Source organism: Heterodontus francisci, chromosome 4 (genome assembly GCF_036365525.1).
Source record: "Heterodontus francisci isolate sHetFra1 chromosome 4, sHetFra1.hap1, whole genome shotgun sequence".
NCBI lineage: Eukaryota > Metazoa > Chordata > Chondrichthyes > Heterodontiformes > Heterodontidae > Heterodontus > Heterodontus francisci.
Window position 1 is genome coordinate 158826387 of NC_090374.1, and position 12725 is coordinate 158839111.

The 12725-nt window shown below is 42.2% G+C and overlaps 1 protein-coding gene across 5 annotated transcripts in view; it reads left to right on the forward strand.

Moving 5' to 3' along the window:
- gak (cyclin G associated kinase) overlaps positions 1 to 12725 on the forward strand; it is a 134521-nt gene that overhangs the window by 105171 nt on the left and 16625 nt on the right. For 4 of the 5 annotated variants that reach the window (XM_068030463.1, XM_068030465.1, XM_068030466.1 and 1 more), the window contains 4 exons: positions 1645 to 2121; positions 5380 to 5538; positions 8834 to 8974; positions 10027 to 10152. In XM_068030463.1, coding sequence (XP_067886564.1) covers positions 1645 to 2121; positions 5380 to 5538; positions 8834 to 8974; positions 10027 to 10152 — 903 coding nt within the window. The remainder of the gene's footprint in view (positions 1 to 1644; positions 2122 to 5379; positions 5539 to 8833; positions 8975 to 10026; positions 10153 to 12725) is intronic. The other variant, XM_068030464.1, reaches the window with a different exon arrangement.

The following is a 12725-nucleotide window of genomic DNA, read 5'->3' on the forward strand; positions in this document are numbered from 1 at the left end:
TTCGAAAAAAAACAAGGATGTAAATAATTATCTCACTTCTGCAACTTAAGCAGGCACTTTTCCAAGTAATATTAAGGATGTAGACTGTCTGAAGTTAGTCTGTGTTAAACACAGTCGATTAAGTTGAATTTATGTACTGCTTGAAATTATTTGGGAAGGGGGAAGGTAACATTTATTTCTCATAACCTGGGTCTACCAGCAGCATAGCATCCTCTATCCTAAGCCTACTTTTTTTGTTTCAAGCTATAGTGTCACTACGTTTCCAGAAACTAGATTTTTTTCATTATGTTTTTCGGCTTTGAAACCATGGACGAAATTTTTCCACTTTCCTGGAAGTCCCACTGTCAGGGCCGAACGTGGGAGGTGACCCCACTTCAGCTGGCAGCAGATCCCTGAGGCGGCATATTGCAGGGGGCAGCCAAGTAAAAGCCACTGTCCAATTAAGGATGACAGCCCACACCCAAGAACTGCTGGCCCAATTAGAGGGCCGGCAGCTCAGCAACCTCAGCAGTGCCAAAGCTAGCAGTGGCCAGTGCTGTGACTGCAGCTCCAGGGAGAGGGTGTCCTTGAAGACAGGTGAGTTGGGTTGGGGGACACCGGGGCTAGGCAGGCAGACAGCGGCAATTGGGTGGGGGGGTGGGTGGTGACATGGGGCACCAACGGTGCCGTTGCCGGAGGGACAGCATTGCCGCCAGGGGCCCCTCTGTGGGCCATGAAGTTCTCATAAAGGAGGGCCCCCTGGAACACACTGGGAGGCCGCCAGTGTTTACCTAGCAGTCTCCCCATGCAGCGGCAGGCCCTCTTGCCGTAGACAAAATGCCCAGAGGCGGGAAGTTGACTTTATTTAGCCACTTAAGTTGTTCAGTTGGCAGCCAGGCAGGCGGCTGTGCTGCCATGTTTTCCACTGCTGGCTATATGCCATGGTGACGGGAAAATGTCAGGCTCCCCTCCCGATGCCATATTGCCAGCCCCACCACTTCCCAGCCTGCCTCCAATGGGCTGGGAAAATTCAGACCCATGTCATTGAGTAATTCCACCCCTCTCCCCGCACCCCCCCCCCCCCCCCACCCCCCCCCCACCAACCACCTTTCAACTCCCACTTCTCTCCTGGGAACCAAAACTGTTTGTTGAGCTATCGAAGAAACACACTGATTGATTTTTTTGTAGATTTCCCAATTGGGTCAGAGCACTGCCTAATGTGGTACTATGCAACACAGAACAGGAAGGTTGCAGCTATGATCCCTGATGTGTGCTGAGTTCACTGGCCTCGGCTGGTGGGAGCACTACGGTTAAATTCTGTTTTCTTGGACGATATAGAGGAAAAATAAATCAGTTTCCGGTGCTGTTCTCCAGTGTTTCCTGCTGGAAAGTGCTTGTGTTTGGTCACCAGGTGAAGACAAGCTTGGCTGTGATGGTCCTCATGGTCAAATGGCCCACTGATTCACTCACCAAGCTGACATGAAATAGAATGATTTAGCGAGATAGCATAGCACTATTGCCCTTGAAACTATAACCTGCTATAAGTTACCATCGAAAGACAATGAATGAAGACATTGAAGTACACATTATTAATTTGCACATAATGATTTTAATGGCTTGTGTGAACCTAATCAGTTTAGTCCTGATGCTTTGTTTATTTATCAGAAGGAAAAGAGGACTCCAGGACTGCTGAAGGACAGTCTCCAGATGAAGATCATACAAGCGTGGTGGATGAAAGTGGACCATCAGATGATGATTTTGCTGCTTTTTCTAGCAAGCGCAGCACGGCGAAGGTTGATGAGCCAGAAAGCCCAAATCAGCAAGAACAAAAGGACGCTGTGAACTTTTTCTTTGAAGCAGATTTTGATGGACCAGCAGAGCAAACCACAGAATCTCCTACTGAGGACAATGTGGATTTACTTGGACTAAATAGTGATGTCCAGTCTGACATTGCCCCTCCTGCAGTGGAAATGAAGAGTTCATCTAGCAATGCTGATCTGCTGAATGATTTGTTTGCTGGAGCTCCACCAGAAATGAAGCAGGAATTCTCAGCTGACCTTATTGGGGGAGCGGATGATTTCTTTTTCAGTGGGGCGCCTGCACCACCGGTGGAACCAGTTCCTGTACCACGCACTTCAGCAGGTAGGCATTGCTACAGATGGATATCACTCACAACTACCGGATAATTAGATCTGTCAATATCGGGTCCCTTTTTGTCAGATGCTATATTGATTGGTGTAGAGATTAAACCAAGGTGCTTTTGGGTCAGGAGTTGTAGAGATTGAAGAAAATATTTCCATGCCTGCCCTGCCACCCCTCAAAAGTTTTGCTTTTGATTAATGCTATATATCACCCACCTTTTGTTAGTATAAACTGCAGACTTTGCCATGGTCACTGGTTCACTACGGTTAGTTGGAGGTAGATTTTAAAGTAGTTGAGCTGGTGTATCTGTTTGTCCTCACCCCCCCTCCCCCCCACCGACCGCCGCAACTTCCTAAACTGGAATCCTTTGCTTCTAGGTAACAGTCTATCAGCTGGTGCAACAAACTGCTCATAAAGTCACTCCACCAAGGCAAGTGGTTTGGAGTGTTAAGCAGCCCTGGGATTTGATCATGTGATCTGGTTCAGAACAGTTTGACTGAAGTTGCCAGACTGCCTCTGTAAACTTCATGTTTGTTTTGGAAAGCGTGTTATAAAGGGAACAGCAGAATTGTGAAACAGTGAGAGACTGCAGACTGTAAATAAAAGCTATGATATTTGTCTGTTATTTTCAATTATTTAGTACTGTAAACTACTGTCTCTTAAATTACATGGTTTTATTAGAGGACCCTGCCAATCATCAGTCTCTATCACAACATAATTATCAAAAATGGCAATGTTAAACTGTAATAAATTGTTGTATTTCTGTGTGGTATAATGTGTTATGGGACAGAGATGCATTTAATATTTGAGCTGCCACAATGGACTGAGTTTTACCAGCCTCCCCGACGCCGGGGGTCACGGCAGGGGGGCCTGGAAAATACTTCCGGGAGAGGCCCGCTATGGGCCTCGACACTGGGATGGTCCTGCCCCATTTTACCATGGGCAGCGAGGCCTCGGGGCTGCCCACCCCCCGCCGCTCAACAACGGAACCTTAATTTCAATATTAAAATCTATGTTAATCACTGAATAATTACCTGCCTTTCCACGACGGCCGTCCCACACTGATATTCCGTCCGGTTGCCTGAAGTCCCGCGCCTTCAGATCTCGGAGATCGAGGCAGAAAACTGCTGGAGAGGGGGGAGGAGTGAAGTTTTCGTGATGGAGGGGTGCAGGGAAAACTCTTCCTATTGGTGGGAAGGGGTTGAGGGTCAAAGGTAATGAAGTTCAGGATGGGGGGAAGATCGAGACCTGAAAAAAGGTTTTTTAGGGGGAGAGAACAATTTACATATTCATTATTCATTGGGGGTGTGGGAGAGGGAATTGAGAATGTGAATGAAAGTCTATTTTCATTTTTCAGCATTCTGTCACTTAAAAAATTTTAATGCGTCCAAAGCGCCTGAAGCCCTTTAAAAATGGTGCTGGCGGCGGCGCCAGACGCCATTGCTGGGGATGGAGCACCCGCCCCCTCTGCGTCATCAGGGGCAGGCATTCATGTCACCTCCATGTAAATGAAACGCCGCAATAAATATTGCAGCGGCTCAGCGGCGCACATCTTTTGCATGCGCAGTGCCGTTATTGAAGTTCGCCGCTAAAAATTTGGCCCAATGTGTCTGAGTTTCACAATTGTGATTTGCAACATCATTTCAGTCCCTACTGCGTGATAACAATGCAGATATCTTGTATTTATTTCCTAAAGGGAGAGAACCCAGGTTTAGCAGCTCAATTTTAATTCATTTTTGATGATTATAGTTCTAGTCAAATATATCACACTAAAATATGCCAGCCTAATTTTTATGAGGGAAGAGGACCTTTTTAACTTTGTGCAATGTGTAGACTTATTATTTTTCTCGTGGTCCCAGTTGCTATCAGTGGAGTAGGAAATGGTGTTAAAATAGTGAGGTTTCTTTTTAAGAGAATAGGTAAGCAGAACAAGTGATCTACATTTTAAAATCTGTGCATGGATTAAGAATTGCATACAGTGGGAGTAAATAGAAAATACTTTGCATATTGAGTTATGTTGGTCATTGGAGAGTTGAAACTGCTGGGTCTAATTCCATTTTGGTAATTAGTTATCCATTAAGATTGCTTTGAGTGTGGTATAAAATGTGTCCATTAAATGCTTGGAATCTATCATTTCAGACTGGGTGGAATTGTTCAGAATAAACTCTGTCCCCTTTTAAACTTCTGTTCCTATTCCTTTAATGACTACCTGATTAGTTGTCACATTAAGGAGGGAATCTACAAATCCCCTATGCTCGTTTCCATTATCTGCTTTAAATTTGAGGCTATTATTCATTTACACCCCCATAAATCAACAGACAGAAGCTGAAGAGTAAGGGTATTTGGGCACGATTTCACACTCTGTTATTATTCTGAAATGTTCGTCATGCTGAATGTTCTTAATAGATGAGTTTGTAAATATGCCAAGCTGATGGACAACTCAGGCTACAGTAAAGAGTTGCCTCACTGTAGGGCAAAGTATAAATCGGGGAATAATGGAGGCGTGTAAGAAGGGCACTGCAATTGTCATGGGTGATTTTAATCTGCATATTGACTGGACAAATCAGATTGGCAGCGGTAATGTGGAATATGAATTTGTAGAGTGCATCAGGGATTGTTACTTCGAGCAATACGTTGCAGAACCTACCTGGGAACAGGCTATTTTAGATCTAGTAATGTGTAATGAGGTAGGATTAATAAGAGATATCGTAGTTAAGGATCCTCAAGGGGGTAGCGATCGAGAATTTCAAATTCAGTTTGAGGGCGAGCAACTCTGGTCTCAAACCAGTGTCTTCAACTTAAACAAGGGTAATTACAGAGGTATGAAGAAAGAGTTGTCTAAAGCAGGCTGGGAAAATAGACTAAGGGGAAGGTCAGTGGATGAGCAGTGGCAATGTCTGGAATTCTCTGCCTCAGAGAGTTGTGGAGGCTAGATCACTGAAAGTATTTAAAGAGGAGGTAGATAGATTTTTGAAATATCAGGGAGTTGAGGGCTATGAGGAGCTGGTATGAAAGAGGAGTTGAGGTCTGGGGCAGATCAGCCATGATCTTATTGAATGGATTGAGGGGCCAAATGGCCTACTCCTGCTCCTATTTCTTATGTTCTTAAAGCTTTTCCTGAGTCAGCTGCTCATTTTTCGGTAGAACTTAAGATTTAATGTAAGTCAGTAATGTGCATTGTGCATTTTATGTTAATCATTGATTGATAAGAGACATTGTAATAAAACAGCTTTACTTGCCTGTTCACCTTTTTCTCAGCAGACTCCTTTGATCCGTTTGGTGCTGCATTTTCAACAGACAAGCCTGATCAAACTGAGCCAGATTTATTTGGACAGTTTTTCAGTCCTAATGCTCCTGCTTTTTCATCCACAAATGATATGCCTCATCCATCCTCGAGTTCAGATTTCTTCAATATAGGTAAGGTTGGCTCAATAATGTTTAATTCTTCCTCCTTGTTTGTCTTCCACTGATGTTGTTCAATAGAGTGACTGCGCTCACAGACCACATCTGCTGTCTGCCTTCTCTCCAGACTTTAAGTCTTGTATTAGTTCTGAGTTTTTTTCCTACCCCTGTTTAATGTTTAAGAGCATTTTCCTTTCCACAAGGGAAACAGCAAAGTGTACATGAATTCAAAATTCTCATTGCTGAAAGAAAATTTGCACAGAACATTTTATGTAGTGTGCTTTCATTTGAACAATATTAGATTAGATTAGATTAGAGATACAGCACTGAAACAGGCCCTTCGGCCCACCGAGTCTGTGCCGACCATCAACCACCCATTTATACTAATCCTACACTAATCCCATATTCCTACCAAACATCCCCACCTGTCCCTATATTGCCCTACCACCTACCTATACTAGTGACAATTTATAATGGCCAATTTACCTATCAACCTGCAAGTCTTTTGGCTTGTGGGAGGAAACCGGAGCACCCGGAGAAAACCCACGCAGACACAGGGAGAACTTGCAAACTCCACACAGGCAGTACCCGGAATCGAACCCGGGTCCCTGGAGCTGTGAGGCTGCAGTGCTAACCACTGCGCCACTGTGCCGCCCACATATTGAAAGCAATTATCGGCATTTTTCTGAGTAGCAAAAAATACACTCTTTAAGTTCCAGGGTTACAGAGTATGCTGTGGATCTGTTGCTATGTTGATTACACATTAAAGAGATTGATATTGTCAAAAGTATGTTTGCTTGAATAAGGACAGAAATTTGTTCTTAGCGGTGTATGGTTAGTATAAATTTAATTAACTGTTCTGACAAGTACTCATCAGGGCTAATCAAAAAACAAAAAAAGTTTTTATAAACAGACAAAACATTCCAATTGTATTGCCATCAATAACATAGAATAGATTCAGCTTATCGCCTAGGAACATACAAACAAGAGTAGACCATTCAGTCCTTTGAGGCTGTCCACCATTCAGTTAGATCATGACTGATCTGTACCTCAACTCCATTTACTTGCCTTTGATCCACATCCCTTGATCCCCTTACTTAACACAAATCTACCACTCTTTGTATGAAGAAGTGCTTCCTGATTTCACTCCTGAATGGCCTGGCTCTAATTTTAAGATTATGCCATCTTGTTCTGGATTCCCCCATCAAAGGTAATAGGTTCTCTGTTGAAACCTTTTATCATTTTAAACACCTCGATTAGATCACCCCTCAGTCTTCTATCCATGGGAATACAAGCCAAGTTGGTGCAAACCTGCCCTTGTAATTTAACCTTTTAACCCAGGTATCATCTCTAACTTAAGTGTACCATACAGTTCCTTTACTTAGTGCACAGTTAAGTAGCCAAGTTGGGGTAAGGTTTATGGGTTCCTAGATGTTGTTAAATACTATAGTTATTGTCACAATCCACTTGGAATTCCCATTCAATAAATATTACTTGCACTATTCAGTTTTTTATTCTTTAATTTACTGATGTTCAAAGCATTTGGGTGCTTGCGCAAAGTTGAATGGCCTTGTTTGCTGCTTATATTTTGTAAAATGTGCATTCAGAAAAATCTGAAGAATTTCAAACAAACTTGGAAGTATTGTGAGCTGTGTGGAGGATACTCATAGAGTCGTACAGCATAGAAACAGGCCCTTCGGCCCACCGCGTCCATGCCGACCATAATGCCTATCTATACTAATCCCACCTGCCTGCATTAATTCCTATCCCTCTATGCCTTGCTCATTCAAGTACCTGTCCAGATGCCTCTTAAATGTCGCTACTGTTCCTGCCTCCACCACCTCCTCAGGCAACTCATTCCAGATACCCACTATTCTTTGTGTGAAAAATTTACCCCTTTGATCCCCTTTAAACCTCCTCCCTCTCACCTTAAATCTATGCCCTCTAGTTTTAGTCACCCCTACCATGGGAAACAGACTCTGGCTATCTACCCTATCTATGCCTCTCATAATTTTATATACCTCCATCATGTCCTCTCTCAGCCTCCTTCGCTCCAGGGAAAACAGACCCAGCCTATCCAATCTCTCTTTATAACTCAAGCCCTCCAAACCAGGCAACATCCTTGTGAATCTTTTCTGCACCCTCTCTAGCTTAATCACATCTTTCCTGTAGTGCGGCGACCAGAACTTCACACAGTACTCCAGATGCGGCCAAACCAACGTTAGACTTTAAGAGGACATAGGCTAGTGGAATGGGCAAACACTTGACAGATGATATTTAAAAGAGAGAAGTGTAAACTGATACATTTTGGTAGGAAGAATAACGAAATGCAATACAAAATAAAGGATAAAATTTTAAAGAGGGTGGCAGTGCCAGTTGAGAAAGCGGTTAATAGGGCATATGGGATCCTGGGCTTCATAAATAGATGCATAGAGTACAAAAGCAAGGAAGTTATGGTGAATCTTTACAAATCACTGGTTTAGCCTCAACTGGAGTCTTGTGTCCAATTCTGGGTTTCACACTTTAGGAAGGATGTGAAGGCAATTGGAGAGGGTGCAGAAAAGATTTACGTGAATGGTTCCAGGGATGAGGGACTTCAGTCACGTGGATAGATTGACGAAACTGGGACTTTTCTCCTTAGAGAAGGGAAGTTTGAGAGGAGATTTGATAGAGGTGTTCAAAATCCTGAGGGGACTGGACAGAGTAGATAGGGAGAAACTGTTCCCATTGGCAGAAGGATCGAGAACCAGAGGATACCGATTTAAGGTAATTGGCAAAAGAACCAAAGGCAACAGGAGGAATAACTTTTTTTTGCAGCGAGTGGTTAGGATCTGGAATGCATTGCCTGAGAGTGTGGTGGAGGCAGATTCAATCATGGCTTTCAAAAGGTATTTGATAAATATTTGCAGGGCTACGGGGAAAAGGCAGGGACTAACTGAGTTGCTTATGCAGAGCTGGGACGAATGAATGCCTTCTACGCTGTAACCATTCTGTGATGAGCCTTGATTGTCATTCTGAGGGGCCTCACATAGTGTTTTTTTGTTTCTTTCCCTTGACAGTTTGCATATTTTAAAATAAGTAAAAATGTATCATTTTTTGCAACAAAATACAATGGAGCATTAAAATGCCCACCCTCCATCTATATGGAATGCAGTTCTGAAAATGGCCTGTGTAGTGAGACTTTGCTGAAATTCGCTGAATGTTTGATTGTCGTTTTGGTTGTAAATGATCATAGTGCTTTTTAGTATTCTGAGTATTTTAATGATTCTGGAAAAATGTTTGAACTAGCACAAATTGTGCTTAATTCCAGGAAATGCACCACCTGAGGTATCAAAAGTATCGTCATCTGCCAGTCAGCCAGACCTGATCAGTGACTGGGACACGTGGCCTTCCAGCAGCAGCACAGTTCCACAACAGGATAACAAGGCTGCGTTTGGAGCTACAGCACAAAGTAACATATGCTTGTTTTAAAATATGTTTTCAGTCAACCTGCTGCATCTTGGCTATCTCATATAGCCATACTTAGTTTTTAAAAAAACTGCCTGAGATGTTTAAAAATGCATAACTTGGATTGGAATCTAATTTTTAGAATGCCAGTTCATTCATCAGCCTTGGGATCAAGGATTTTGAGACTTGTCAGCTGAGCCCGAGATTGAATAAACAAATCTACCTGAACCTGCTGATCATATCAGCGGTTCAGTCATATTTAGGTTAAATACACACCACCAGCTTTCTGAAGAAAAGAAATGAAGTACTTGGGTTTTATAGTGCCTTTCACAACTTCAGAATGTCCCATAGTGCTTTACAGCCAGTTAGTACTTTTGAAGTGTAGTCACTATTGTAATATAGGAAATGCACCAGCCAATTTGGACACAGTAAAGCCCCACAAACAGCAAGGAAATAATTGACCAGACAACTGTTTTTAGTGATGTTGGTTGAAGGATAAATGTTGGCATCCCCTGCCCTTCTTCGAATGGTGTTATGGGATCTTTTATGTCCCCTTGAGAGGGCAGGCGAGGCCTTTGTTTAATGTCTCATCCAAAGAAGGATAATGTAAATAAGTGGCCAATTTTCTATAGAGGGCGAGATAGATAAGAAACCCATCTGTCTGGGCTGTGTGGAATAAACTGTTCAATATTGGTAGAAACAACAAACTTTACCAAAATGTGCACAGGTTCATTGGCTTTCCGCACTGTGATTTGCAGATATACATAGACACCTGTATACATATTTATAGACCACAGTGGAAAAAGTATGATTTATGGAGTACCATAGCAGTGATCACTTAAAAACAAAATGCTTTTTTGCTGACATGATGAATTAGCATTATTGCTATATTGGCTGTTATGTGTTATGTTAGTTTTGATTGTACAGTATATAGTCTATTGAATGAGATCTGTTCTGAATTTTGGTCTGCATAACTTTTGTACCATTATTTTTGCCCTTGTATGATGCATGGCTGCTGACCTGTAAGTAACTTGTGCTGGGTTGTTTCAAACGTAGGTTCAACTTTTAGTTCAACTTCTGGTGCTGCCTCCGGTCCTTCATCAGGTACGCCATTTAGTCATTCAAAGTCGCAGAGCTTCGATCCGTTTGCTGACATCGGTAACCTTGGTTCCAGTTTACCAGGTAATGTTCTGAAGCCATTAATACAAAACTTGCATTTCATCTTGGATCCAGTTACTAAAATCATCCTTGTTTCTTTTGTTGCCTTGCATTTATTCACTCACAGTTAACAAGTTAAGAGTAAGACAAGGGTCATGCAGTGAAACTTGTTTTGACAAGATTGATCTGTTTGTTGGATGATCACAGATTTTATTCTGATTTTATTCCCCCCTTGTTCAGATGTACCTTGGATTTTGACAATGCTCTAAACCAGGGTGTCCAAACTACAGTTCGTGGGCCCTGTGACTCGCGGACTCTGGCATTGTGGGCCAGACAACTGCATGCATTTCTGCTCATATTTCTGTATCATCTACACACACAATATCTAGGGCACAGAAACAGGCCCTTCGGCCCAACTGGTCTATGCCAGTGTTTATACTCCACAGGGGGTTCCTCCCACTCTTAATTACCTTTTCTCACCTTGCTCTGTCTCTCTCTCTTCCCTTCTCCCACACATTGCATCAAACATCCCCTTAAGGGTGTCAATGCTATCTTCTTCAACAACCTCATGTGGCAGTGAGTTTCACATTCTCACCAGTCTCTGTTTAAAGAAATAATTAAATTATTACATGTTTGAATTTTGTGGAGCTGGAAGTATGGAAAGAGTGGTTCTTAACTCTGTTGCTTCACTGTTGGAAAAATCTGAAATCAGAACCTTAAGATCCATTACCTGAAGCTTGAAATGTATGCAGATTATTGGAATATCGATTTAAACTTTAATCGGAGACAATGCTTATAAGTGACCCATAAGAGCAAAAAGATTGTACGCTTGCATTTTAAACTTGGTAAACTGCTTGAGCTACTCTGTAATGTACTCCCAGACCAGTTTGCTGCATTAATTGTAATGTCTGTGTTTTATTGAACTGTTATTTTCCATTGTTATCACGACTGAATCTTGTTATGCTACTCTACATTGTTATTTTGTAAAGTGATTTTGATGGACCAGGGTTATAATAAGTGGAATGCTTGGTTTCAACAAAAAATAGTATTTATATAGTGCCTTTAATGTAATAAAACAACCCAAGGCACATCACAGGAACATAATCAGTTGAAAATGAACACCTAACCACTTATGGAGACGTTAGGACAGGTTGCCAAAAGCTTAGTCAAAGTTGTAGGTTTTAAAGAACATAGGAAATAGGAGCAGGAATAGGCCATTTGGTCCCTCAAGCCTGCTCTGCCATTCAACTAGATCATGGCTGATCTTCTACCTCAATGCCATTTTCCCACAATATCCCTTGATATCTTTCATATCGAGAAATCTATTGATCTCTGTTGACTATGCTCAGTGCCTTCTGGAGTAGAGATTTCCAAAGATTCACCACCCTAACAGATTAGCTAACAGGAAATGAAGAGTGGGCATAAATGGGTCATTTTCTGGTTGTCATTATGTAACAAGTGGTGTGCCACAGGGATCAGTGCTGAGGTCTCAACCTTTTACAATTTATATAAATGACTTGAATGAAGAGACCAAAGGTATGGTGGCTAAATTTGCTGATGATGCGAAGATATGTAGGAAAGTAAGTTGTGAAGAGGACATAAGGAGGCTACAAAGGGATATAGATAGGTTAAGTGAGTGGGCAAAGATCTGGCAAATGGAATATAATGTGGGAAAATGTGAAATTGTCCATTTTGGCAGGAAGAATAAAAAAGAAGCGTATTATCTAAATGATGAGAGATTGCAGAGCTCTGATATGCAGAGGGATCTGGGTGTCCTAGTGCAAGAATCGCAAAAGGTTAGTATGCAGTTACAGCAAGTAATTAGGAAAGCTAATAGAATGCTTTCGTTTATTGTGAGGGGAATTGAATACAAAAGTAGGGAGGTTATGCTTCAGTTATACAGAGCATTGGTGAGACCACATCTCGAGTACTGTGTACAGTATTGGTCTCCTTATTTAAGTAAGGATGTAAATACGTTGGAAGCAGTTCAGAAACTGGAATCACAGGTTGTCTTGTGAGGCAAGGTTGGATAGGCTAGGCTTGTATCCGCTGGAGTTTAAAAGAGTAAGAGGTGACTTGATTGAAACATATAAGATCCTGAGGGGTCTTGACAGGGTGGGTGCAGAAAGTTTGCTTCCTCGTGTGGGAGAATCTAGAACTAGGGGACAGTGTTTTAAAATAAGGAGTCGCACATTTAAGACAGAGATGAGGAGAAACTTTTTCTCAGGATCGTGAGTCTTTGGAACTCTCTTCCTCAAAAGGCGGTGGAAGCAGAGTCTTTGAATATTTTTAGGGCAGTGGTAGATAGATTCTTGATGAGCAAGGGGGTGAAAGGTTATCGGGGGTAGGCGGGAATGTGGAGTTGAGATTACAGTCATATCAGCCATGATCTTATTAAAGGGCGGAACAGGCTCGAGGGGCTGAGTGGCCTACTCCTGCTCCTAATTCATATGTCTGTATGTAGCCACCTCTTTCAGCATTCTGGGATGTAGATCATCAGGTTCAGGGGATTTATCAACTCTCAGTCCCATTCCTTTCTCCAGTACTCCTTTTTAATTAATACTAATTTCTTTTAGTTGCTCATTCTCCCTAGTCCC